The 25,033-nt window shown below is 50.2% G+C and overlaps 10 protein-coding genes across 10 annotated transcripts; 6 read left to right on the top strand and 4 right to left on the bottom strand.

The window, feature by feature from the left end:
• The first annotated feature begins 1,630 nt into the window (after positions 1–1,630).
• BC939DRAFT_48738 (Carboxylesterase family-domain-containing protein) lies at positions 1,631–4,462 on the top strand. Its single transcript, XM_051559350.1, has 4 exons — positions 1,631–2,020; positions 2,246–2,362; positions 2,465–2,957; positions 3,056–4,462. Exons 1-4 carry the CDS (start codon positions 1,777–1,779, stop codon positions 4,341–4,343), a joined length of 2,142 nt encoding a protein of 713 aa, XP_051415076.1. The 5' UTR covers positions 1,631–1,776; the 3' UTR covers positions 4,344–4,462.
• Positions 4,463–4,780: 318 nt separating this feature from the next.
• Positions 4,781–4,948, bottom strand: BC939DRAFT_380747 (uncharacterized protein; the record flags this gene model as incomplete). The annotated part of the gene is made up of 1 exon (XM_051551745.1): positions 4,781–4,948. A coding segment is annotated over one exon (168 nt), but the record flags the coding sequence as incomplete, so codon positions are not given.
• A 1,666-nt stretch (positions 4,949–6,614) lies between these two features.
• On the top strand, positions 6,615–9,141 carry BC939DRAFT_442728 (Oxidoreductase, molybdopterin-binding domain-containing protein). The gene is made up of 8 exons (XM_051554432.1): positions 6,615–7,179; positions 7,328–7,408; positions 7,756–7,922; positions 8,042–8,075; positions 8,202–8,336; positions 8,440–8,469; positions 8,561–8,882; positions 8,971–9,141. Exons 1-8 carry the CDS (start codon positions 6,784–6,786, stop codon positions 9,084–9,086), a joined length of 1,281 nt encoding a protein of 426 aa, XP_051415074.1. The 5' UTR covers positions 6,615–6,783; the 3' UTR covers positions 9,087–9,141.
• Positions 9,142–10,436: 1,295 nt separating this feature from the next.
• On the top strand, positions 10,437–11,478 carry BC939DRAFT_390728 (mannosyltransferase putative-domain-containing protein; the record flags this gene model as incomplete). Its single annotated transcript, XM_051551911.1, has 2 exons — positions 10,437–10,841; positions 10,954–11,478. Coding segments are annotated over 2 exons (930 nt in total), but the record flags the coding sequence as incomplete, so codon positions are not given.
• A 582-nt stretch (positions 11,479–12,060) lies between these two features.
• Positions 12,061–14,635, top strand: BC939DRAFT_500506 (Alpha/Beta hydrolase protein; the record flags this gene model as incomplete). Its single annotated transcript, XM_051560054.1, has 5 exons — positions 12,061–12,325; positions 12,450–12,997; positions 13,078–13,123; positions 13,231–13,492; positions 13,618–14,635. The coding sequence occupies 5 exons, from the start codon at positions 12,061–12,063 to the stop codon at positions 14,633–14,635; spliced, it is 2,139 nt and encodes a 712-aa protein (XP_051415072.1).
• An 85-nt stretch (positions 14,636–14,720) lies between these two features.
• BC939DRAFT_442712 (T-complex protein 1 subunit alpha) lies at positions 14,721–17,277 on the bottom strand. Its single transcript, XM_051554431.1, has 6 exons — positions 17,105–17,277; positions 16,869–16,954; positions 16,403–16,740; positions 15,937–16,245; positions 15,340–15,832; positions 14,721–15,206 (listed from the first exon to the last, which is right to left on the bottom strand). Exons 1-6 carry the CDS (start codon positions 17,181–17,183, stop codon positions 14,856–14,858), a joined length of 1,656 nt encoding a protein of 551 aa, XP_051415071.1. The 5' UTR covers positions 17,184–17,277; the 3' UTR covers positions 14,721–14,855.
• Positions 17,278–18,013: 736 nt separating this feature from the next.
• BC939DRAFT_442711 (uncharacterized protein) lies at positions 18,014–19,394 on the top strand. Its single transcript, XM_051554430.1, has 2 exons — positions 18,014–18,457; positions 18,550–19,394. Exons 1-2 carry the CDS (start codon positions 18,403–18,405, stop codon positions 19,320–19,322), a joined length of 828 nt encoding a protein of 275 aa, XP_051415070.1. The 5' UTR covers positions 18,014–18,402; the 3' UTR covers positions 19,323–19,394.
• A 1,372-nt stretch (positions 19,395–20,766) lies between these two features.
• Positions 20,767–21,169, bottom strand: BC939DRAFT_48530 (uncharacterized protein). Its single transcript, XM_051559304.1, has one exon. It carries the CDS (start codon positions 21,024–21,026, stop codon positions 20,802–20,804), a length of 225 nt encoding a protein of 74 aa, XP_051415069.1. The 5' UTR covers positions 21,027–21,169; the 3' UTR covers positions 20,767–20,801.
• Positions 21,170–21,648: 479 nt separating this feature from the next.
• BC939DRAFT_48532 (uncharacterized protein) lies at positions 21,649–22,136 on the bottom strand. The gene has a single exon (XM_051559306.1). The coding sequence runs from the start codon at positions 22,002–22,004 to the stop codon at positions 21,747–21,749; it is 258 nt and encodes an 85-aa protein (XP_051415068.1). The 5' UTR covers positions 22,005–22,136; the 3' UTR covers positions 21,649–21,746.
• Positions 22,137–22,772: 636 nt separating this feature from the next.
• On the top strand, positions 22,773–23,321 carry BC939DRAFT_390436 (protein-tyrosine phosphatase-like protein; the record flags this gene model as incomplete). Its single annotated transcript, XM_051551907.1, has 2 exons — positions 22,773–22,912; positions 22,970–23,321. Coding segments are annotated over 2 exons (492 nt in total), but the record flags the coding sequence as incomplete, so codon positions are not given.
• Between the last annotated feature and the right edge of the window lie 1,712 nt (positions 23,322–25,033).

The raw sequence follows: 25,033 nt of genomic DNA, 5'->3' as shown, positions 1-25,033 counted from the left end.
CCTCCTTCTTCTCTTTAGTGGGCGCGCGCAGCGAAAAAAACAAAAACAAACAATAGCTATGGAATGCGAATGCGAACGAGGAATTCAAAGGTCATTCCGTCTTGTGTAAACATTTAATCGATACGCCAGTGGTGAAGCGAAGAGAAAAAAGAAGAAAAACAACAACAGCAACAATAACAACAATAACAACAACAACAAGACGCGCTCCATTCCATGCATAATAACAAACGGCGGATCATCCGGGGATTGTTTATATGAAAGAAGACATGCATTAAGACCGAATGACTCAGGAACGGCATGCTCAGTCTAGCTAGTTGGGCCTAAAAGGACGGGGGAGGGCTCAAGGGATGCAGGTCGACGGTTTGACCAATGCATTCACGCGTTCACGCATGCATGCAAACGTGTTGTTTGCGGTGAAGATGGTTAAAGACAAAGCAAAAAAAAAAAGTGATCGAGAAGGCAATGACACGCTACCCTCATGTAACACAGAAACCCCCCTCCACGCGCCCTCTCTCCACCTCCTCCTTCTCTGCCTCTCTCGAGCATTGGTACCTCAGCTTTAACATCGGCGATGTCATCGGGAGGAGCCTCATCTCTGTTTGGACAAAATCCGATCCGGCAGCTACTTGTCCAAGTTCTAGCCCCCGTCCTGTCAGCATTCACCCGCAACGATGTGTACGTCCGGGCCGTGATGACAAAGGCGATATTCAAAAAGCAATGCAAAGAAATCACAAAAATGAATGCTGGCATATGAGTCTTCGCCTGGAAACGGACCTCTGGGTCCATGTGGACTCCCTTCTCCCATCCTATCATACGGCGCCCTGGCTTCCAATGGTACATCCTCCAGAGGGTGGTGTCTGATCGCAGAGCGCGATCGAGTTTTTTGAGGGTAGATTCAGATCATTATTGGTGGCGTTAAATATCCTGTTTCAGACCGAGGACTTTCCGAGTACGAGTGAGTGTGGGGGATGAACCCTTTCTGGTACCTGAAAAAGGACGCCGTCCCCACATTGGAGCAGATGGACCGGCGAAAACTGTTTGTAAGCGGTCTAGAGAAGCATGAACAACAATAGGGACAACAAACGATAACAACAGCATCAACAACAAGGTCAGCAGCATCTTTCGCACACGCCCATCCGTGGATTAGCTTCTCCAAAAAAGATACGCATCGAGAAAGGCATTCTGACATGAGGAAAGGTTTTTACATTGTTGTTTTTTTCTCCCGAAGACTTTTTGTTGTCTATGGAATGTGAATTATCTCTGTCGTCCGACTCCACACACCCCTGAGACGAGCGGACCCTGTTCACCGATCAGACTCCTGATTCCACCATTCGAAAGAAAAGCAAAAAACGCGCGCGCCATTTGGGGCCAGTCCAATGCGTCTTCGGGTGCAACACACATGCAGCCTCCTGCTACCCGTTCTCTTTCCCTGACAATAAACAGGATTGGCACTCCACAAATAACCCCGCTGTCTCGCATCATGATCCTCGTCTGAGAGACGTGCCATATGCGGTTAACGAGCTTCATGCCTCACGAACTCTTCTTGTCCTTCAACCAGTTCTCTATAAAACACGCGAAATACCCGCGCACCTTACCCTTTTTTTTTCTTCTTTTTCTCCTCAGTGCCATTCCTCAGCTCACTCACGGACGCTTCCCTTCCACTCCTCCTGTTCATCCCACCTCTCTCCTCTCTCCTCCTTGCCGTTGCGCCAGCAAACCTCCTACTTCTCTCTCTCTCATCTACAGTCCTTGGCTCAGAAGAAAAACCTTTTCAACATGGTCCATTTCAAGCCGATTTTCACGGTACTGTCGGTCCTACTTACCCTCGGAGTCTCGAATGCTGCGCCGATCAAGAAGCGTGACCTGAATGCATCCGCGCCCCTGGCAAGCGATATCGACGGTGCACATCTCCTGCTCCTGAACGATGTCGATTCCTCGACGGCCAAGAACGCGTTCCTGCTGCTGTCGAAGCCCAGGGGGTACTATGACGGCATGAGTGCCTGCAATACCATGGCCGATGGTATGTGCGTGTTGCGTACATGTGTGCATGTGTGCTTGTGTGCATGTGTGCTTGTGTACTTGTGTGTTGTTGCTATTGTTGTTGTTGTGGAGAAGAAGAACATCAGCGGATCGTGTGCGCCGAAATGGCGATGTATTACTTTGTGAGCACTTGTGTGCCCCCCTTCCCCCATATGTTTCTTCTACGTTTTCTAAGCCGTTTGTTTCTTTTCTTGTCACACCACAGGTGGATACATCTACATTTCTGGTACGGCAGGAGCCTCGGACCTGGTCAAGCTCCTGAACAACAACGCGCCCGCGCAGGCCGAGGTCTCTGGATATTCCCAATTCTGGGTCTATAACGGTATGTTGTCATAGTTGTGTCTGTCATTCCCGCTGCTCTCTCTCTCTATCTCTCCTTCTGAAACCGGTCTTCTCGGCTAATATCTATACCCCCTCCTCCTAGGTGTTCCCGGAATTTTGAACAACTGTCTGGCGGTCAACAAGAACAATGGCAAGACCAACTGGATCCCTTGCAGCACCCAGCTGCCCACGGTCTGCTTCAACAGCGTCATGCGCCGTGTCCTGCTCTTTGACGATACCTCGCGTCAGGTCAAGGTCAATACCCCTGTCGGCCAGATTCAGGGCTGGCGTGATCAGAACGCCTTCCGCTTCTTGGGCATCCCCTATGCTGAGGCGCCCGTGGGTAATCTGCGCTTTGCTGCACCAGTCGCGAAGGCGCCCTTCTCTGGAACCTGGGATGGCCTGCACTACAAGGGTATCTGTCCACAGACGGCCCAGTCTGCAGGATTTATTCCTTTGGTCCTCAGCTACCTCGAGAACGGTGCTAGTGAACAGGAAGATTGCTTGAACCTGAACGTCTATACCCCCAGTCTGAAGGGAGCTGGACAAGCTGGATTACCGGTTATGGTTTATATCCATGGAGGCGGATTCACAACGTATGTGTTTTACAGCAGCTGTCGGATCGATACTTCTTCCGCGTAAACATTTGTGTTGGTAATCCTAAGCTGACAGACATTTTTTAATTTCGAAATAGGTATTCTGGCTCTGTCATCATCTTCGAGCCTGGTAACATGGTCTCTCGCGGCGGCGTTGTCGTTGTCACCATCAACTACCGTCTCGGAATGCTCGGATGGTTCGAGAACACCGCCGCATGGGGACGCTCGACCGTTCCTGGAAACCAGGCCTTCCGCGATCAGATCCTTGCCATGCAATGGGTCAAGAAGAACATTGCCTCGTTCGGCGGTGACCCCAACCGCGTTACCATCTTTGGTGAGAGTGCCGGCGCCACCAGTATTCGTGCCTTCCTCTCTGCTCCCTCAACCTTTGGCCTCTACCAGAGCGTTATCGGAGAGAGTGACCCAATCAACATCCCTTTCAAGACAACCGACAAGGCTGCGTCGATCGCCAGCTACTTCTTGCAGGCATTGAACTGCGCTACTAACGACCTGGCCTGTGCTCGCTCTCGTCCTATCGCTCAGGTCTTGGAAGCCCAGAAGACCGCCAACGACAAGGCTCTTGCTGATGACAAGTGGACTACTTGGGCCCTTGTCGAGAGACCCACCATCGACGGCGACTTGATCCCTGCAGAGTTCTCGGCACTGGTCAAGTCAGGCAAGTACAACACCAAGGCTAACATCATGTGGGGAACCGTCCATGACGAAGCTGGTCTCTTCGTCCCTCAGTACTTCCCCAACCCTGTGCCAGTGTCCAATGCCTCACAGGCACTCCAGCTCTTCTTTGATGCCAACCGTACTGCTATGATCTTGGGATCCCAGTTCTTCCAGATGAGCCCTAATGATTCTGATGCTGTCCGCAATCTCTTCACCCTTGCTGGCACGGAGTATTACTTCCTCTGCCCACTTCGCTACCTCAGTCGTCAGATGACCAAGGTCAAGAAGGTGTACAACTTCCGCTTCAACCGCGGTCGAGACACACCCCTGGTTGGCGATAACTATTGCTCCTCCAGCACTGGACGTGTGTGCCACTCAGCCGATATCCAATCGGTCTTTGCCAGTGGTGCTGCGGTGCCCACCTTCAAGCAGATCGGCGACGACGCCCGATTCGCACGCCAGGTCGTCGATCGGTTCACGACCTTTGCCAAGACTGCGAACCCGAATCCCCAGGCCGGTCAAGTCGGTGTGGAATTGTCCAATCCGGACGTAGCGGGCGTGAACTGGCTGGCTTACGACGACACGAACCCGATCCTGGAGCTGAACGTCCAGAGCTCGATGTCGAGCAATGTCGAAAACGACGTCTGCACATGGATCGATACCGTGTTCCTGTACGAGTTCTGGCGTCAGGTCCCGGGTAACTCGCCTTAAACACGAGACACCGCCTTCTTTATCTTTTTCTATATCTATATATTTATATAGTATTATATATCCCATTATCTACCTTGATTCATTCAAGCAATCCTAGTGGATCTAGTTTGCTCCGCCTTGAAGGCAATAAAAAAAAAAAAAAAGAAAAACGTTGTATTTTTTACTGTAAATGTGATCCTATGCACCGTCAATGACTGTCCTCTAGTAGGAAGAGTACCTCATTCAGTCCGTTGTTTTTTGCTTGTATGTTCTTCCGTCCCGATCTCAGACATCTTCTTTTTGAGTTCCTCATGTTCCTGTTTCAATTGCTCGTGCTGGAGACTCAGATTGTTGTAGGTTGCCTCGGCCACGCTCTTCTCCAGCCGGTACTTCTCGAGCTCGAACTTTGCAGTGACCAAATGGTCAGCATCGCCCGAGAACCGCTCCTTGTCGGCCATGAGCTCCTGGATGTATTTGACCGCCTGTCGGAGGATCGAGCCTTTGTTCTTGTCCGAATTGGGAATCATCTGGGCCAGGTCGTTGATCCCGGCATTGATGGTTTCGCGTCGTCGGCGCTCGACTTCCTTGTGGTTGTCGCGTCGTTGTTTGTGCCATTCTTCTGATCCTGTCACGGGTTTGGCCAGTGCTGGTCCCGCTGCCGCTGCCGGTGCTGATGTTGATGTTGATGGTGGAGAACTAGGTTCGGAGAAGATGAGGTCTTAGAGAGGAACGGCTGCCAAATTCTTTTCTTTTTCTTTTTTCTTTTTTTCTTTTTTCTTTTTTTCTTTTTTAGAACAGCGAGCTCATTGACGCAGCACCGCCTGTCATTATAAAGAGAAAAAATACACAGCTGCTTACGTTGATGCCGCTGCGATGGGGACGGTAGCAAGGGTACTGCTGGCCTCTGCTGCTGCTGCTGCTGCCGCGGCAATATGTTTCAAAACCTGTTGGTGTTGATCATCCTGTTCCTGTGGCTGTTCCTGTTCCTGTTCCTGTCCCTGCTTTGCTTGCTTTTCCTTCTCGAGCTCCTGGCGGTGCTGCTCCGCAAGACGCTCCAGCTGCTCATGGGTGCTTTGGCCCTGTACACTAAAGTGTGTGGACTCGACAGTAGTAGGTCCTGCTGCGGATGTAGGTGTGGCGATTGAGGCGGGGTCATCCGTTGCGGAGGTGACGGCGGAAGTGGAGGCTGCTGTAGAGGCCTCAGTTACAGAGGCAGCGACGGCAGCGGCAGCAGCGGCAACCGCGGCGGCTCGCTGAGCGGCGGTGTCAGCATTATGTTGGGCGAATGCGGCCTGGAAAGATTCTGCAAAGGCCTTGTCGCTCGCTGATCCTGCAGATATTGATTTGGTCTATAGACAAATTGGTTATGGGCGTGCGTTGGGGTCAAAGGTCAAGAGCTCTCTCTCTCTTTTTCTCTCTTTTTCTCTTTTTCTCTCCTGGCAGGCGGCATTCCTTACCAGCGTGTTGAGGGCCTCCTGTACCTCCTTGTTGACGTCCTGGTCGGTTGCCATTATGATCGTGATCCTCTGCCTCTCTATCGCTCCTGTCTATCGCTCGGACTCTGGTGTTTTTCAAAACTGGGGTATCTAGACAGCCAAAAAAAGCACACACACACACACACACATGTGCCGAGAGTTAGAATCTAGAGTGTCGACATGGCGCGCGCTTTGCAGCAATCTGTCCCTGAAGTCGATGACGCGTCCGCTGGTTGTAGATGGAGGAAACAGGAATGATGCAGGTCCTCCCCACGGACGTGGACACTGCATGGATCAGGCGCACTTACAGCGTGTGCTTTTTGGAGTGGGTCGAGGGGGGTCGTTTCCCTCTGCAGCGTGTCGAGTCTGCGACGTTGAGCAAATGCGCAGGGTTGAGGTGAATGGGGAGAGGGAGTGACAGCGAAAGGGAAGAAAGAAAAAAAAAATTCCCGTGACTTCTAAGGAGGGGAGAGAGAGACGTCCGCCCCTCAAAAGCAGGATGTGTGGGCTACGCGACTTGATTGGCTGCAGGAGGAGTCCAAATAAGGCGGGAGGCATGAAGGGGCATCCACACTGCCGGAAGACGCATTGGCTGCCTCTGGAATGGTGCCTCCAGCAGCCTATGCAGCCCACATAGCCAAGCAGCACCGGCAGGCGGCTGGCATGCCTGCATAGAGCGTGCCTTGGCCTATGCTCCTCCAGCCCCACGAGTCCTACTCGCCTGGCTAGACCTGCTTTAATGCCTTAAGAAGAATAATACCAAAGGTGTGAAGAAGAGGCTACGGCCATGGAGCGGGGGTGGTCCTGAGAGTGCAGCAGACGCCTACGACAGGGACGCTTCTCTTCTCTTTCTCTCATTGAATTCCACATTCAACTCATTCCATCCTTCGCTCATTCCTCATTCACAAGACCCCTTCCCAACTCTGCTTAGACCTGTTGGTAACCTCCAAATATATCCATCCATTCCCTCCCTTATATCTTCAAGCATGGAGCTGCCCCATACCGCCACCAACTCTATTAACACCAAGCCATGTGTAGCGCCCCCACAGCACTCTAAAAAAGAGCTATGCGACCACGACTACTCCCAGGACCCTCCCCGGATCCTCTCCAACTACCTGGTCCACGCGCCAAAGCCCTTCAATGCCGAGCCCCATCTCCCTCTGCTCATCAACGCAGGACACATCACACCCACAGACGTGTTCTTCAAACGCAACCATGGCCCCATTCCAGACATCCGGTTGGAGGACCACAGATTGTACATTGGTATCCAGCAATACACCCAGGCCAGTCAAGGCCAACTCGGCCCTGTCGAGTGGAAGGTGCTGAACATGAACGACATCATGACAAAGTGGCCCAAGGCCACCATCGCTGCTTCTCTGCAGGTAAAAGGATTACTTTCATGCTAGTCTATCGTTGTGTTCGTTTTTAACCAGAGGTGACACGAAAAGAAGAAAGGCTTCTTTTCTTTAGCTTGCTGCTCACTGCTCCCTGCCTTTTTTTTTTTCTTTTCCTCATTGCGATAATTGTTAGTGCGCTGGCAATAGAAGAGAGGGATTGGCACAGGTCAAGGAAGTGAAGGGAGTTATCTGGAAGGCGGGTACCATCTCCAATGTAAGTATTGAGCTATGCCGTTTCTTTCGCACGCAGTTTACGTCCATTGTTCCATTCTATTGTGTATCCTTCATTGTTGTGTTCCACGGTGGAAGGAGTATATACAACCTTGGGGCATGGCCATGAGAAGAAGTGGTCTTCATATTTTCTAGTGCTGTCGCCATCTGACGCCATAACTTTATTTCCCTCGCATGACCGCCGACATCCACTACTTTCCCCCCTTCCTTTGTACATCTGGCACTTTTGTGTTTTCTTCCCACCACTGTTTACAGCCTCCTTTTGCTATATTTATCCTCTGTTGGTCAATGAGCCAGCTACTAACCCCTGTTTCCAATTGCGTCTCATAGGCGGTCTGGTCTGGTCCTCGGCTCTGCGACATCCTCCAAAGCGTTGCTGGTGTGCCGGGGGATCTGCACCATGGAATGATCCGCAATTTTCATGTCTCGTTCGAGGCTGATGACCACGTCAAGGAGGATGCATGCTATGGTAGCTCGATCCCTCTTCGAAAGGCTATGTAAGAATGGGTTCCTTGTCTGTGTGGAACTCTTTGTTGCTTTCCATTTCAGCGATACTCTGGAGATGGTCGTGCGTATTGAACGCTCCTTTTTGCGTTCCTTATCCTATTCACTCTAGGGATCCACTTGGCGATGTCATTCTGGCCTATGAGGTATGGCATATTTCAACGCAGGCAGTGCCTGTTGCAATGCTGCACTTTTTTTTCTTATTTTTTTATTTTTCCTGCTGCAAGTGTCGATTCGCCTAAACCAGATGTTGTATTCACTTTCCACGACAGATGAATGGCAAGCTCCTGACGCGCGACCACGGATATCCGCTCCGAGTGATCGTTCCTGGCTATATCGGCGCTCGATCTGTCAAGTTTTTGCAAAAGATTGTCGTTCAGCCACAGGAGTCCAATTCGTTCTTCCAGGTATACATGCCAAGTGAAATAGAAATCCTTCCTTTCTGCGCAGGAAAGGATGAAAGCATAATGCAAAAAAAGGCTGACAACTCGACGTGGTGTAAATATGTAGAAACTCGACTACAAGATCCTTCCTCCATGGGTAAACCTTTTTTTTTTTTAACTGCATTTGTTTTTTTCTGTATTGCACAAGCACAGCAGCGGACTCTAACACACGAGTACCTTTATTTTAGATTGATGCCTCTAATGTGGACTCTGCATGGGACTCTGCGCCGTCGCTGGGAGAGATGAACGTGCAGTGCGTGATCTGCACTCCGATGGACAAGGAAGTCATCCTATCGTCCAAACCCATTACTGTCAAGGGATACGCCATCTCGGGTGGTGGCCGGGCCATCTACAGAGTCGAGTTGTCCGTCGATGGCGGTGCAACATGGGAGCCCGTCGACAAGATCGAACAGACCCCGGATAAGGTCAGCGGAATGTACTGGGCATGGGCGCTGTGGGAGAAGAAGGTGCCAAAGATCTCGACGACGTCCCAGTTGGTTGTTCGAGCATGTAAGTTGCAGGTGTCATTTCGGTCAATGATGCTCGTAGTGTTGACAAAGGCCCTTTGTTAACATGGATTGCGTTTGTTGGATGCTAGATGATTCGAGTGGAAACATGCAGCCAGAGTTCCCGATCTGGAACTACAGAGGTGTGATGAACAATGCCTGGTTCCGTGTCTCGAATGTCACCCAGATGCCTCAATCGTATATGTAGACATGTAGGGCTTCATGAGCGTATAGCGATCGTGAAATAAATCAGTTAATCTACGATGATGTATTGGGTATCGGTTGCGAGCTGCAGCCATGTATTGTGTGCGTGTGCATGGGCGAGGAGGTCCGATGGACTGACGCTGCCTGGATTGACTGGAGCTGGCTGGGTGTTGGTAATGCCGGTTAAGAGGGTTTGCCCATGGTATCAGACATACTGATGATCTCTCTAGGTCCCAGGATTGACATTCCGATCCACAGCGGTGAAGAAGGGAGGGAGGGGGCGCATGCACGATCAACAATGAAGACGTAGAGAGGAATAGACGGATATGAGTGTGAGACATCAAATGAGTTGTAGTTGTAGTCAGCATCGCAGACAACAAAGCCCACGAAGAAGCCTCTCGCCTTTCCTCCCTTCCTTTTCTCATCACATCGTCCCATCGCCCCTCCGACGACCATTCCCTCTTTTCTCCTCATCCCCATCCCCATTCCCATCCTCATCGTTATTGTGTCCGTCGCATCCCCTTCCCCTCTGCTCCTGAACAATGATCTCCTTACCGCGCTCACCCGTGGTCAAGCTGTTCATTGGCCTGGTCGTCATCTTCTGCCTGTTCGCCTTCGGCTTCAGATACCAGCCCTCCTTTGACAGGGAAAACTGGACCAACCCAGGGCGGTCCCGCCAGGGCCAGGACCATTCCCAGGTCGAGAAGCCCAAGGAGAGAGCCCCCCTCAGCTCTTTCAAGGTACGCGGGCGATAAAGACCTCCATACCTACTTGCTTGCCTCCTTGTCCAAGACACTATCCATTAGACATTGGACAGACCAATTGGACACTGTGGATAAAGCATTTTCACAGTCAAGGCAGTTGCACAATCTTGTCGGCATCGATAATGATGGTGGCCCTGGATTTTTTTCTGCCCTGCCACACCATCATCATCACGATAACAACCTTCCCGCTAGCTTTATTTTGAAGCTCTGTATTGGAATCAGGGGGGGAGACATCTTTGGTCTGAGTATTCGGTGCTAACACGTCTTTCCACTGGTCCTCCTAGGTTCCCGAGTCCCTGCACCTCACCCATGACGTCGCCATCCCGCATGACGTCCCGGCCTGGACTCGTGAGGACACAGAGCTGCTGGATACAACCATCGGCTTCAACCTAAAGACCGAGATGCTGAAGGAGGACTACGGGAAGAACGACAACTTGGCGGGCCACCCAGAAAAGATCAACTTTGCAGCGCTGTCCCGGGCAGAACGACTCTATAAAGCTCTCTGGAACCACGTCCTCCCCATCTACCAGGGACTTGCGGGACGTGAGCGTGAGCGTGAGAAGGCTTTGGTCGAGATGGCCAAAACCCGCCCTGAGATTGATTTCTTCCTCCGTTTGGAAAAGAGATTGTTCCCCTGGGTTCACTATGCGCGCCAGTCGTCCTTTTCTCTCTATCGCTCATACAAGGGTCGTGGGCTGGTCTTCTGCGCAGGCAACGGACAGTTTGAATTCGTGGTGACCTCGATCCAGGCGGTTCGCAATCGTCTCAAGTCGAAATTGCCTATTCAGGTCTTCCACATGGGCGATAACGACCTGTCGAGGGAAAGGCAGAAGTACCTGAGAGACATGGCGTCGGACATTGAGATCATTGATGTGACCCAGATCCTGGACAACGACTATATGCAACTCGGAGGATGGTCCATCAAACCATTTGCGATGCTGGCCTCGAGCTTTGAGGAGGTCATGTTTATCGATGCCGACGCTTACTTTTTGCAGGTAATACAGTGTTCGAATCAGGCAGATGCTACTCGATTGGTGCGCACTTTAATCCCGTATAAATGTGTTCTAACCAGAAATGCCTTGATTGGATTGTCATGGATGTGATCAGGACCCCGCTGTGCTTTTCGAGGACCCAGGGTACCTGGCAACTGGAGCGTTATTCTTTTATGATCGAACACTGTTCGCCGGTGGGTCTAAAGGATCGGACTGGCTCAAGTCGGTGACGCCCATCCTCTCGTCCTTTCCCCCAATCTCCCGCATGTTTAGACGGGTTTCGGCCCATGAGCAGGAATCCGGGGTGGTACTAGTCAACAAAAGAACGCGCTTCTTGGGCATACTAGCGACCTGTAAGAGCAACGGCAAGTGGGAGCGTGATCTGGTCAGCTACGAGGTCTTCCATGGCGATAAGGAGACGTTCTGGACAGGATTCGAGATGATTCAGGAGCCCTATGTGTTCATGCGCAACTATGGTGGTGTGATTGGCGAACTTCGACCTGACAATGATCAGTCTGTGTGCGGTGCGCAACTGCATGAGGACTATCGCGGGCAGCCTCTGTGGTGGAACGGTGGATTGTACCGTAACAAGAACGCGGGTAATAACCGGTATCTGACATTCGATTACTGGATGTCGGGTGGCGGACATCAGAAGCACCGCGAGAGGTTCACGAGAGATCCCGAAGGTATGAAGGAGGTCTTGCGGGGACTTGGACTGAATTCGCAGGACCAACTGCAGCTGGAGCCCAAGGACGCCGAGTGGGACTTTGGCGAGAGTTGTCTCGCGGGAGCCAAGGTCAATTCGCTAACGCAGCGGGAGAAGGATTTGGCGAATGGGTATGTGGGAATCGATAGGATTGCGAGGGAGGATGGGCAAAAGATGAAAGCTGGGCAGGCATTGAATCCCAAGGTGCACGACTGGGACAATGCTTAGAAGATTAACAGACCCTCCCTCCCCGGGTTCTTGCGCGACTATTGTATCATATTTATTAAAGAAGAACACAGAAAGGAGGAAAGCGAAATGCGAAGTCGCAAGTCAAGTCTTTTGTGGAATGTCAATCGGGGAAAGAAGAATACTCTTGATGCGAATGGAATAAAAAAGATCGGCCGATCTCCCCCCCCCCTTTCACTGTTCCTTGCTTGCTTTCCCCCCTTCCTCCTGCCTCGCCTTCTTCATATATCCAGGATCACGACATACCATCCTTATCAAACGACAGCAACCATGCTGATCCTCAGAGTAGCAACGGCTTTAGTGGCCGTGCTCACCATACCTTCGAGCTGTATCGATGCCCTTCCATCCTCACCTCAGGGCACTGTGAGCGCCGCGAATCTTGACAGCGATGCTCCTTCAGCCAAGGAACTTGGTGGGGTTCACCTCTTGATGGAAAACGACGTTGACAGCAGCACACCCAAATACCCTGTCATCCTACTGTCCAAGCCGAGAGCTTATAAAGATGCAGAAGCTGCGTGTGCGAGCCTTGGAGAGCGTACGTGTGCTTGCTAATGAAAAAAAGGAAAGAAAGAAAAAAAAAGAAAAAGTCTCTATCGTATGAAACTGAGAAATATCCTATCATTTTAACGAACCTATGCTTCGCAATGCTCGAATATTAGCTTTGGTGGATGCGACGTACGGAAACCTGCCACGACTACTAGACATCACCCCTGTGGCGCAGAGCGAGCTCAAAGGAGCCCGCTACTTCTGGATCAACGCCGACGTGGAATGTACGGCCCTGGACCGCCGATCGGGCGAGACCCGACAGTTTCCCTGTACCTCAGTTCAACTCCCTGCGCTCTGCACCAATTCACTCCCACGGACGACTTTCCTCACTTGGGACAAGTCCCAGCAGATCAAAGTCGAGATACCGAACATGGGCACGTGGCAGGGCTACCGCGATCGCGATCAGTTCCGGTTCCAGGGAATCCCCTTTGCAGAGCCGCCCGTCAAGGGTCTGAGGTTTATGGGGCCGGAGGCCATCAGGGATCTGGGAAAGTTTGAGGGACAGGTGAACGATGCCACGAAGTTTAGTCATGCGTGCATGCAGCTGACGTTCAGCCAACTGGTCAGGAGCATGTCGCCGGTGAGTCTGATCACGGGTGCGGAAGAATCAGAGGATTGTCTGTATCTGAATGTGTACACGCCAAGTTTGAAGGATGGCAAGGTCGGCAAAGGGCTCCCGGTGATGGTCTATGTCCATCCTGGGGGTTTGTGTTTTTATCTGGATCAACGTCCATATTCGAGCCTGGGAATCTGGTCTCGCGGGCGGGCGTTGTGGTGGTAATTATCAGTAAGTTCAGATGCTCTGCTGGCTCTCTGCAAATCGAGGATGGGGGAGGATATCGCTGTTGACCTTTTTCCACGTCTTTTTTGCTATTATTATTATTCGCTACGTAGATTATCGCTTGGGTATTTTCGGCTCGTTCGAGAACACACCGGAGATCCCTCGATCGAAAGCGCCCGGGAACCTGAATTTTCGTGATCAAATCGCCGCACTAGAGTGGGTCCAAAGGAACATTGCGGCCTTTGGAGGCGATCCGAGCCAGGTCACCATCTTTGGTGAGAGTTCCGGTGCTTACTCCATGCGCGCTCTACTTTCGGTCCCGTCGGCGTTTGATCTCTATCGAAACGCCATCTCCCAGTCAGACCAAATGGGCATGTAGGGGCAATCGCATCCTATTCTCCTATTCTCTTTTTTTTTTCATAATTGTCTGGAATGTGGTAATGTGATATTGTGGTACGAAGGCTAATAATAATTACTCTGTCAAATCGAAAACGACTTAGCCCATTCTCGAACGTGGCGGATTCCTCAAGAATGGGGAACCTCACCATGCATTTCCTAAACTGTCAATCCCCGGATTTGGACTGTGCCCTGAGCAAGACCGCCGCTGAAGTTAAATCTGCACAGATCAAGACCATCTCCGTCCTCCTGAACAGCACATCAACTGCATGGTTACCCGACGGCGCCCTCTTCAGGCCCACGGTCGACGGTGACTTGTTCTCCGCTGATTTCGCAGATCTGGTCCGGTCCGGTCAATACAACACCAAGGCCAATATCCTCTGGGGCACCACTCGCGATGAAAGCGCCTCGTTTATTCCGACTTACATTCCACTCCCAGTCCCTGTTTCGGATCTCGACAAGGTCATAGGCAAGGCGCTACGGGAGGAACGTACGCATGCGCTTCTGCAGTCGCCCTATTACCAGTTGAACACCTCAGATCCCGACACGGTCCGCAACGTGCTCTCGAATGCGTCGTCGGATTTCTATTTCAACTGCCCACTCCAGGTCATGAGCCAGGGCATCATCACCCATCGATCCGGACTGTACGTCTACAAGATGAAGCACGGCATACCTTTAGTCCGGAACTATCCACTATTCTGTAGCGGCCGCGTCTGTCATTTTGATGATGTTATCCCCTCCTTTGGGTCCGGAGATGTCTTGCCTCTCAGCGAGCAGACTGGAGACGATGCCCGGTTCGCACGCCAGGTCATCGACAGGTTCACGACATTTGCAAGATATGACGATCCGAACCCCAAGAAGGGCCAGCCCGGTCTCGCGGTCGAAAACCCAGACCTCATGGGTGTCCAGTGGCCAACATACGCAAAGTCGGATCCTGTCCTCCAGATTGAACTGGATAACAGCACGGTCCTCAATGATGTGGAAACATCACGATGTGATTGGATCCAACGACATGTTCCTTACGAGTACCAAGTCCACTCACCAGATGGCCACTTTGTCCCCATCTACCCGTCTCGCCCACGACATAAACCTAGTAGATCTCATAAACCTCGTTTCAAGTAAACGCGCAAAGACTATACACTATATATTGCTAAAACGCACTTTCGCTTCTCAATGGTCTTGCTAGCTTTTTTTTTTTCTTTTTTTTTTTTTGCTCTTTATAATGATGACAGTAACAACCATGTAAATATCGAAAGCCTCGTTTCAATTCAAAACATAACAATCCTGATGCGTCTATCTATTCTTCAACATGTACGCCTTTTTTTTTCTTTTTCTTTTTTTTTTAGTGACCATGACCATCGTCCTGCTCCCGCTGCTCAGGTGCCACCGTGATCATATCATCGATACGCAAGATCGACAGCGCCGTCTCTGTTGCTGAGCGCAGTGCACGGATCTTTGACATGGCCGGCTCAAGAACACCGGCGTGGATGTTATCGCGGACCTCGCCCTTGATCAGATCCAGACCGTACCATTTCAAGCCCTGGCGTGCCTTGTCGTTCTGCGATGCGTTGTGGTAGACACGAAGTGTTGCAACAAGGTCGGTCGAGTCCTTGGCAGCATTGACAGCCAGGGTCTTGGGAATCACAAGCAGAGCACTGGCAAACTCGGCAATCGCCAATTGCTCACGAGAACCCTAATGAATCCGTAAAAAAAAAAAAAAAAAAAAAAAAAAGACGCAGAGAAATGGAAGGGTGTCAGTCTACGCAACACTTGTGCGACAAAAGATGCCAAATAAAAATATAAAAAAAAGCGCAACGCCAGCATACCAAGGTGGTGGCAAAGTTCTCAAGGTAAATGTTCAATGCCGTCTCTACAGCACCGCCTCCAGGAACAACACTTCCACTCTCAAGGGTCCTCTTGATCACGCAAAGCGAATCGTGCAACGAACGCTCCATTTCATCCAGCATGAAATCGTTGGCTCCGCGGAGAATGATCGACGCCGAAGACTGAGCCTTGGTGCCCTTGACCAAGATGCATTCATCGTCAGAGATCCTCTCCTGGACAACCTCCTCTGCATTTCCCAGGTATGAGGCATCATAGGTCTCCTCGCCTTCCAGGTTGGCCAAGGTCGAGATCAGGGTAGCGCCCGTTGCCTTGGCAATGCGACGAAGATCTTCCTTTTTGCAGCGACGAACAGCCATAGCACCAGCCTCAACAAACAGCTTCAAGCACATGTCGTCGATTCCCTTGGTCGTCAAAATCACGTTGGCTCCAGTGGCGAGAATTTTTTTGATGCGCTCCGTAGTGATGTCGCTTTCCCTATGTGCCATTTTCATGGTGTTATGAAAACTTATTAATGTCCATTCCCAAAACAATCTAATCATGGTTGATTATCAAGAGTCGAATATTCCAACATTGGTTACCTCTTGCGGATATCCTCCAGCTTGTCTGGGTCGTCGACCATGATGTGTACTCCCAGGTTCATGCGGACCTTCTGGAGGTTGATATCCAAGCATGCGATCTTGGCGTTCGTGATCTTGGTTTTCATAGCCTGACTGGCGACCGTACAGTTGAGAGCGTATCCCTTGACGAGCATCGACTCGGTGGCGCTGCGTCCATGAGCCTTCAAGATGTTGACAGCCTTGACGGGATATTTATGTTCGCCACGGCTGTTAGTCGACTTGACAGCGAGCATGGCATCAACAGCCATGTTCGAAAAGAACTCATCGTACCTAAACAAAATCGTTCATTGCGAGGCGCAGTAGAGCGAGTACAATCAATGTGCTGAAGTGATTCACTCCCTGTTCCTTATCGTCAAATTCTCCATATGTAGCCATGGAAAGCGCTGCATGCGAATCCTGTCCATCCAGTTGTCGACACTAAACTTACGATCCAATAATCTTGCTAGACATGCTAGTCTTAGCTGCGTTAATAAGGCAATCACGTCCGAGTGCCTCAACCTTGATCGACATCTGATCCGCAATGAACTTGCAGGCTTCCTTTGAGGCGAGTCTGTATCCGGTGATGATGGTGGTGGGATGGATCTTGTTCTTGACGAGCTCGTTGGCACGCTTCAAGAGCTCTGCGGCGATAATGACAACTGAGGTCGTTCCATCACCGACTTCCTTGTCCTGCTGCTGGGCCAGTTCCACAAGGATCTTTCCTGCCGGGTGCTCGACCTCCAACATGTTAAGGATGGTGGCGCCGTCGTTGGTGATTGTAACATCCTAAGATGAGATGGAACGCGTACGTGAGCACAGGAACAAAGAAATAGACGCGGAGAGTATATTCAGTACTCTGACCACCGATATTCCTGAGGACAACTGATCCGCAGACATTGTAGGGAGATGCTTACTCCAATTTCGTTGACGATCATCTTGTCAAGACCAACAGGTCCCAGAGATGACTTGACGATGTTGGCGATCGAGGATGCCGCAAGGACTAGTTTCAAGTAGACGAGACGTATCTTCAGCGATTTGATTCGTTCCTTGCATGATTCTTATAGCATAGCGAAGGCCTTTTTTTTTTTTTGGCGATGCGCCTCAGGTCCATCAATTGCAAATTCGTCTGGTTCTGTCGTAGAGTGCGTACCATTCTGATCCCTGATGTTCTGTCCGCTGGTGCGCTCTCCTCCCAGAAACAGGCTGGTGCTCTGCTGTGAAGTATACATTGGTGGCGAGTCTGTAGAGTGGACGGGGGTGTGTTGGATGGAGAAGAAGGAGTGAGAGAATGAAGGAGGATGGGGATGGTTGCGGACCGTGAACGAACGTCTTGCAAGCTGAGTTTCCAAGGAACAGAGAAGAAGCATTTCTCGATTTATTAAGGGCCACTGCAGTCTACGAATTTAGGACGTGTCGTGTTTGTCGCGTCTCTCAAGTCGCGTTTCAACTCCGCTGCTGCCTCTGCAACGGGTGAGTTCCGCTCATGATTATTGTAGCTTGTGTGGTTACCTGCTACCAATTTGAACGCCAAAAACTGGCCTGTTATAGGCTGAGTCCGTACACGAGGACGGATGAAAATACGACCTTATGGATCGAACGGTAGTACGCATGTTGTCCACCTTTGGATAATCCAATAGATCAAAGGATTTGTCTCCACGGAATCACCACCCAGTCCGCCTTCGTAGGCGTAGCTGCAGTAAGCAAGCTCCCAGAGATTTCAGCAGTAATCAGCCTGAGAGGAACCACAATTTTGTCTATCCAAATAAAAGAAATAGAAATAAAAAAAGCAAGGCGTACATTGTTGATGTGGAGTGCATGTAGGTGTTGGCCGTGTGATCGACCATCCGTGCTCTTTCATGTCGCCTGTGTCTTAAACGTGCGTGTTTTGTGTGTCGTTCATGCGTGAGCTGCTTTGGTCTCTGTTCTACTCGCCTCTGCATGTGCAAACAATGCAGATAGCACTGGTGGCTGTCAATGGACCGAGGAGTCAATCGGTGGAGTTACTAAAGAATATGGAAACCACATCTTTGTTGGTCATCCGCTTTGCCTCGGCCTGCCTGGTTTTTTTACTTTGATTAAAGAAAAAAATAATTAATTAGAAAAGGGGGGTGTTGACCACGAATTGAAGAGTCGTGATCACGACTGCAGCCTGTGGGTATAACTTGCTTTGCTGCCAACAGGCAGGAGCCAGCACCACGTTTTCTTCTTTAATTCTCTGCCTTTTGTTCTCCCATGTTTTTCTGCTGCACACCGGCATTCCTGATCTTTATGATCTGATTCTACTCGCTGGCGAACACTTTCTTCACATTTTTCAAACAATAAGAGTTCATACCGCCGAATTCCCTTGTCATAAAAGACCTCACTGCGCTCATTTGTCCCGTCGTCTTTGTTCGCGACTCAGTAGCAACCGATCCCCCAGAACACCCATCGTAGCCAGAATCTTGCAGCATGGACTTTCTCGAGCAGAATTCATCGGGAAATATGGCAACCATAATCACGACAGGTACAACTAGTTGCGCACTCCTCCAAAAAAGAAGCCTGCATTATCGCACTACGCTTACAGATTTATTTATTTCTTGCATACACTGTCCTCAGGGGACGATTCTTCAAGACCTAAATGGGGATGCTTTCAATCGACTGCAGCTCTCCCTCATGCCGGGTCATGCAATTCCTTCCCCGACCTAGTTAATGAACCCAACACCAGTCCTCTAAACTACGCAAATCTTTGGGAGATCCAGCTTGAGCTCGGCGAAATCCCAGATATGATGTCCAACAACCTGCTTGAGCCCTGCTCTCCCTTGTACTTTGCTCGGGGCGAATCCCGATCGTCTTTTGCCTCATCAAGTAAGGATTACTGCCTCGATCGAGATGTATTGGAAGATGAACAGGAGGAGTACGACGTGGAAGAGGAGGACGGAGTACTCATGCTACATCTAGGTGAGGTTAGCTGCGAGATAGAGCCTCCTATGCAAACTGAGGATATTCTGCCATCCATGTCCTTTCTCGATCTCATGGACATTTTGGGTGCAGGGGTTGGTCAAGCAGAAGACGGAAACGGAGAGGAAGACGAAGAGGAAGAGGACGAGCTGGAAAGGAAGGACTGGAACACAGCCGTGATTCATCCTGTCTATGGAATGCTGAGAAACCCTCTCGAGGAGCAAGGGGGCGAGTCTCGCCACGACCGCAAGGACAGTGGTGTCTTTGTGCATAGTGGAGGGGAGGGATACATCATCGAACCAATGGCCGTACCTGAGGCTGATCAGAGGCCTTTTCCCAATGCGGTTGGTTACAAGGATGCAGGCCGAGAGGGTGTTGTCTATAGCGCAGCATATTCATCGCTTCAGCGTATCGCCTCCAGCTTCTCTTGAATCATTTGCTTCCTTCATTAAGGCCAGCCAGTACTGGCTGCCGTTTATTGTACATAATCCGTAAATACCAATATATTAATTGATAGAAAAAAAAAAAAAAAAAGGCGTGTGAGAAAGGCTTGGCTACCTCTCGATATAGAAAAAAGACATCACACAATCATATACCGAGTAAGAAGAGCATCGATCTGGTCTAGAAATGCCGCTAGGAATCTCACAACCAACAACGAGCACACTGTACTCAAGAGAACATTTGTTATATAACATTTATTTATAATAAAAATTTTTAATTTTTTATAATTATGGGAGCCAGTCAATAAGCCGTCACTTTGGCTAATATTTGACCTCATTTCGGTGGCCCACTTTCACTAGCCAGTCGAGCCAGGTAGTCTTCCCATAGTTCAGGCTGTTGTCTCTTTGATTGGCCATGTTTCTCACTCATTAAGTTTTTTTTTTTTTTTTTGGCGCCAATCTATCGAGCGTCATATTGCGGTCCCCCCGCCAAATGCCCTGGTTCTGGTTCCGGTTCATGTTCTAACTCTCGCAGATCTTGTCTCTACTGCCAACTGAATCCTTCCTCCCTCTTGCTTGACATTCCATCGGACGCCTTTTCTCATTCACTCATTCGCATCCTATTCGAGCCCCTCCACTTCTACCCCGCACCTCGCCCTCTTGCCAACACCCTACCTCGACGCCAAACGAAATTCGACTCACACCTCCTCATTCCACAGAGTATACCTCGCTTTTTTCCTCCATCGCTTCAGATCTCTCACAGGCTCTTCTGACTCCCACTCGATCCTTTGCATTCTTTGACCTGGCCTACACTCCTCCTTCATTCGCAACAATAAGAAAAGGAACTGAGGCTGACGGGGCTCTTTCTTGGTAAGTCGCCATACCAATTCGTCTCTTAGTCTATTTCAAATCACCCAATAATCCCAGTAATTTACCCATCGTACGATCATAACTCCCCTCCCCCTCCCTCCTCCTCCTCCTCCTCCTCTTGCTACCCGCTGCCAGTATAAGCATTATGACCACAGGGACACCACTAAACAGAGGGTCATGGTGATGGTTGGAAAGCAATTGAAAGCGCCATGCACATGGCCCATTTTCTTTCATCTCCGATAATTATTTGTTTACCCCTGGCATGAGATGCGTCAGACATCATGATAATGCGCTTTGCTCCCCTCCTCGACCGGCTGCATTTAATTTTCGGTGATTTATTTTCATGGGCCACAATATATTACTCTGAACACCAATTTCACGCTAAGGCTTCTTCATTTATTGACCTGCAGATGCAGATACCCTTTCCCATCACTTTGTCATCGCCCCTGCCTATCCCACCAAAAACCATCTACACCAGACACATGCAGGCGCCAGGGCGGATCACCGCTGCCTCATGCAATCCTACATGACGTTCCCTCCCTCTATTCCCTCTCGCAATTCCACTCATACAGTTTCGTGTCCTCGTGATGTTCCTTACCATTATTGCACCCTTTTTCGGATCCCGTTTATTCTCGATGATACAGCACCGGTCCCTGCTTTCGTCAGTCTTTCTTTTCTCTCTTTCGTTGATCTATTCTTGGCCGATTTGACGCACGAGCATACCAGGTCTCGACCGTTACTTTTCCTTTTTTTTTTCTGATATCTGCATTGGGCCTGCGTTTGACTATCATTGTCGCTCCTGAAGTCGAAGCATAGAAGACCCATTTGAATATGAGTATGGCCCTTCTTTTATTTTACTTTTTCTCCTGGAAAAATAAATAAATCACAAGGGCGACTTCTGTCGCACAGACATGAAACGCGGGAGGTCGTTGGGTGTGCTTATCCGTCGCGCTGGGGTTGGGCAGGCACGCCTAGTCTGATATTCGATTCATTACTCGCGCCCTCCTTGCCTCTATTTGGTTGCATCGCCCCATTGTCTCTTGTATCCTCAATTGTCTGGCTTACCTGACACTTGAACCCTCCCCATAAGCGCTGCCTGCGATTGCTTACTATGGCCAATCGTCAAACGCCCCTCTTTTTGTTCTTTTCGACCACCTCATTTTCCTTTCACCAGTGGTTAAAATATGCTTTCAAACACGGCAGCGTGGGCCGAGCGGAATTATCTTACTTTGGATGCTGGTTAATTGCTTTCTACTCCGTCCTGCATTTTTCCTTGCAGTTGTTACTTGTCATTTTGTCGTGTCTTCGGGGGCTCTCATTTTTTTTTAATTTGGATACTGAATCCTGAGCGTGGAGCAGCGCACAATACGGTATTTTTAATACAACAGAATGATCATCATTTGTTATCGATGGGATGGGTACGATGGATAGGATGGGGGTGGGGATGGATGGCTCTGCCCTTGCATGGTATCTGTATAAAGTATAAGCCCAATTCATGAATTCGCTACCCAAACTGCCCAGCTTCTCCTCAAAGCCCTCAGCAGATCATCTCTGACACGCTGTGGGGCTGAAGAGCAGGGTGAGGAGAGCGTGCATGTAACAGCCGGCACACAGACTCACAGCACTGGCATCAGCAAATAATAATAATAATAATAACAATAATAATAACAAGATCGAACTAAAAGCTCGATCCCTTCGACCTCCTGTCGTGTTTGATTGCTTTAATGTTATTGTTTGATTTGTTTGATTGTTTATATTGCTTATTGTTTTTTTTTTATACTTCGCTGTCTTTTTGCTTTGCATTTGTAACGAGTTTGTCCCTGATCGCAGTGGTGCATCTCAGCCCCATATAAAAGATCCAGGACAGCCTTTCCCTCTCAGCGCGTCCTTTTGTCTTCTCTCTTTCTCTATCTATCTCTCACTCAGACATTTCTAACAATCTGCTGCTTTGTTTCGTCTGTCTTGTCTACACAGGGTAGTTTACCGTAGCACCACTCACACCAGTGTTGTTTCTCAGGCACCGCACACTCATCCTCCACCCTTCCTCACACACTCACATCCGCAACCATGCCGTCCCACAGCCTCTATGCACCCTCAAATGAACCACTCCAGACCTCATATCTCCTCTCCTCCACATCATCCTCATCATCCTCAACACCTTCACCACTACACCGGCAGATGCTTGTAAAGGAAATGAAAAAGACTAGGAATTCGAAACAGCTTTCCTTGAAGATGTCGCCTTCCCCTGGCAACATCACCATCGACGACAGCACCAGCAAGAGCGCTAATTTCCCCATGAACATCGCCCCGTCGCCTTCATTTCCTCCCTCGTCCACCTCATTATCTTCTCGACGCCGTTTCACACCAGCACCGCTGGCATCCGCATCCTTGCACACCCCTTCATCTTCTTCGTCAGTCTCCGTCTCGGCATCAACATCAAAAAGAAAGAGTCAACTCTTGCTCGACAATGCCCTTCCCACTCCAAGGCTACCGCTGCCAACCACAACCAGCCATCGCTCCATTTCAGCCTATTTCTCCGACTACAGTCTGGAGTGCGGTGCTGCCTCACCCTACACATCAGAACCCGTTTGTGTACTCCCAAACCTCTATCTCGGCGCAGAACACAATGCCACAGATATCAGGACACTTCAGCGGCTGGGCATCACCTTTGTCCTGAATGTGGCAATCGAAATCGCACAGGAGAACTCAGAGTCGAAGCCTTACTCAACAACGTCAAAGATTAGCGAGGACGGAGCTGTACGCGGTAGTGTGCATTTCAAGAGTCTTGCCTGGACACATCATCAAAAAAGCCTGCTGCGCGACTTTCCGGCAGCGTTCGCACTCATTGATGAAGCAATTGCCTGCAACAATGGCAAGGGCAAGGCGCTGGTTCACTGTCAGCTGGGAGTGTCGCGTTCGGCCAGTCTGGTCATTGCCTATGTGATGAGGTCGCTAGGCATGGGTCTGACTGAGGCATACGACTTTGTGAAGCAGCGGTCGGGAGTGATCTCGCCCAACATGAGCCTTATGTACCAGCTGGCTGAATACGAGAAGAGTCTCAAGAACCCTGGAGTCGTCACAGTAACGACGCCCGGTTCACCATCGGACTCTACATCAGCACGGAGCAGGAACTCGTGGAGCTCCCAGCTGGACGACGACGAACCACCATACCCATTCTTGGCTGCGTTCTCCGATACCGCATCCTTCCCACCCAGTCCAAGCCCATCGAGGTCGCTGCCCATGTTCGACGACTGCATACCGCCATCGACACCAGTCCGACAAGAGTTCTGCAAACGACCTCTGACTCCAGAAAATGGTGTGGACCATCCCAACACAAAGCCCTTCCAGAGCTCGAGCAGGCTGGCCAATCCAAGGTCGTTCCTGTCTCAGCGACGAAACCAGGGCTCCAGACCCGCACCGCGGTCTCCCATGGACCTGTCTCGATCGACCTATCAACGCTCCCCTCTGGCCGCCTCCGCCAGCACCGAGTCCCTGACGCCGACGGAAGAATCCATGTCGCCCAAGACACCAACGGCGGAGAGTTTTGCGTCCCTCCGCCTGGACATGTCGTCGTACGACGTGGAGATGGTACCTCCGACGCCCTTGTTTCAGTCCTCCTTCACGATCCCGCCTCTGTCGTCGTCCTCGTCCTCGTCCTCTGCCTCGTCCGTGTCTTCGTTCGAGGGCTGCTCCCGGCCATCGATCTCTTCCACATCGTCCTCATCTTCGTCATACTTTACGGCCTGTGACGATGAGGATGGGTTGGTGACAAACGGCACTGCAATTTCTTCACCTCGTAATTCTGGAACATGGTCGCTCCTGCCATCGACTTTGATGTTGTCCTCGTCCGAGGCCGCCGTGGTTGTGAACCATGAAGACCATGAGCCAAGTCATCATCATCAGCAGCAGCAAGGACATTGTGAGCAGTCAGACTCAAAGAAGAAGAAGAGGCCCAATCCTCTCTGGTCCGGACTCAAGGCCCTCCAGGCCGTGACCGAACCACTGGCGGGGAAATCGGCAGAGACTAAGACCAAAACCACGACGACTACTGTCGCGACTGCGGTTCCAACATCGACATCGACGACACCTTCGCTCCCGATGATCAGTACAGGTGCGGCGGGGTTGTCAAAGACGGCCAAGCTACCGGACTTTATCTTTTCTCCACGATCTTACACCCCTACTCACCCCGAGACGCGTTCTTTCGGAGAGTTTTATCAGGTGCTTTGTCTGGAGAGTTAACTAATGAACAGAAACACACACAAACAACAGCAACAACAGCAACAACAGAAAAAAACAAAAACATCCAACATCCAACATCCACACACATACACTGCAACCAGCAGTATGACTTTTAACATACCAATATCCACAGCACTACTACTGCTACTACTACTACCATTACTATTACCACTACCACCACCACTACCACTATCACCATTAGCACTTACTAGCAAAGAAACAAAAACCTAATATGTATATAGAAACCTCTACTGCCCCTGACTATAATGACCTCCCCCTTTTTACGACAACAGCTGCCTCGCAAGCCAAAATAAAAATAAATATATTAAAAAAAAAACTAGTGGCTCCATTAGACTAGCATCATAGCTTTTAGCAATATACATAAACAAGCACTGCTTTTTTAAAAAAAACGGTGATTACAACGACAATTACAACAACATCAACGACGACGACAATATGTGCGTAATAAATGAACTTGGAAAACCCTCTCTCACATTGTTGTTTTTTCTCTATCGTTGTTCGACGGCATCATGTCAGTCAGAGATGGGGAGGGGGGGGGGGGGGGCTTCGGGGAAGAGTTTTTTTGCTAAATT

The sequence above is a fragment of the Gamsiella multidivaricata genome (genome assembly GCF_025024155.1).
Source record: "Gamsiella multidivaricata strain RSA 2152 chromosome Unknown BC939scaffold_13, whole genome shotgun sequence".
In the NCBI taxonomy this organism is placed as follows: Eukaryota; Fungi; Mortierellomycota; class Mortierellomycetes; order Mortierellales; family Mortierellaceae; genus Gamsiella; species Gamsiella multidivaricata.
The sequence above is the reverse complement of the archived record's forward strand: the minus strand, read 5'-3'. Positions and strand labels throughout refer to the sequence as shown.

What these genes read in the sequence shown, in the direction of transcription:
- BC939DRAFT_48738 (XM_051559350.1), top strand. Translation starts at nt 1,777, where the DNA reads ATGGTCCATTTCAAGCCGATTTTCACGGTACTGTCGGTCCTACTTACC. An exon ending in CCAATTCTGGGTCTATAACG is followed by an intron (nt 2,363 to 2,464) that starts GTATGTTGTCAT and finishes CCCTCCTCCTAG; the next exon opens with GTGTTCCCGGAATTTTGAAC. An exon ending in CATGGAGGCGGATTCACAAC is followed by an intron (nt 2,958 to 3,055) that starts GTATGTGTTTTA and finishes ATTTCGAAATAG; the next exon opens with GTATTCTGGCTCTGTCATCA.
- BC939DRAFT_442728 (XM_051554432.1), top strand. Translation starts at nt 6,784, where the DNA reads ATGGAGCTGCCCCATACCGCCACCAACTCTATTAACACCAAGCCATGT. An exon ending in AGTCCAATTCGTTCTTCCAG is followed by an intron (nt 8,337 to 8,439) that starts GTATACATGCCA and finishes GTAAATATGTAG; the next exon opens with AAACTCGACTACAAGATCCT. An exon ending in CCAGTTGGTTGTTCGAGCAT is followed by an intron (nt 8,883 to 8,970) that starts GTAAGTTGCAGG and finishes GTTGGATGCTAG; the next exon opens with ATGATTCGAGTGGAAACATG.
- BC939DRAFT_442712 (XM_051554431.1), bottom strand. Translation starts at nt 17,183, where the DNA reads ATGTATACTTCACAGCAGAGCACCAGCCTGTTTCTGGGAGGAGAGCGC. An exon ending in GAACATCAGGGATCAGAATG is followed by an intron (nt 16,955 to 17,104) that starts GTACGCACTCTA and finishes ACTTGAAACTAG; the next exon opens with TCCTTGCGGCATCCTCGATC. An exon ending in AGAACTTTGCCACCACCTTG is followed by an intron (nt 15,207 to 15,339) that starts GTATGCTGGCGT and finishes CGGATTCATTAG; the next exon opens with GGTTCTCGTGAGCAATTGGC.
- BC939DRAFT_442711 (XM_051554430.1), top strand. Translation starts at nt 18,403, where the DNA reads ATGGACTTTCTCGAGCAGAATTCATCGGGAAATATGGCAACCATAATC. An exon ending in GGCAACCATAATCACGACAG is followed by an intron (nt 18,458 to 18,549) that starts GTACAACTAGTT and finishes CACTGTCCTCAG; the next exon opens with GGGACGATTCTTCAAGACCT.
- BC939DRAFT_48530 (XM_051559304.1), bottom strand. Translation starts at nt 21,026, where the DNA reads ATGGGTCTTCTATGCTTCGACTTCAGGAGCGACAATGATAGTCAAACG.
- BC939DRAFT_48532 (XM_051559306.1), bottom strand. Translation starts at nt 22,004, where the DNA reads ATGCAAAGCAAAAAGACAGCGAAGTATAAAAAAAAAACAATAAGCAAT.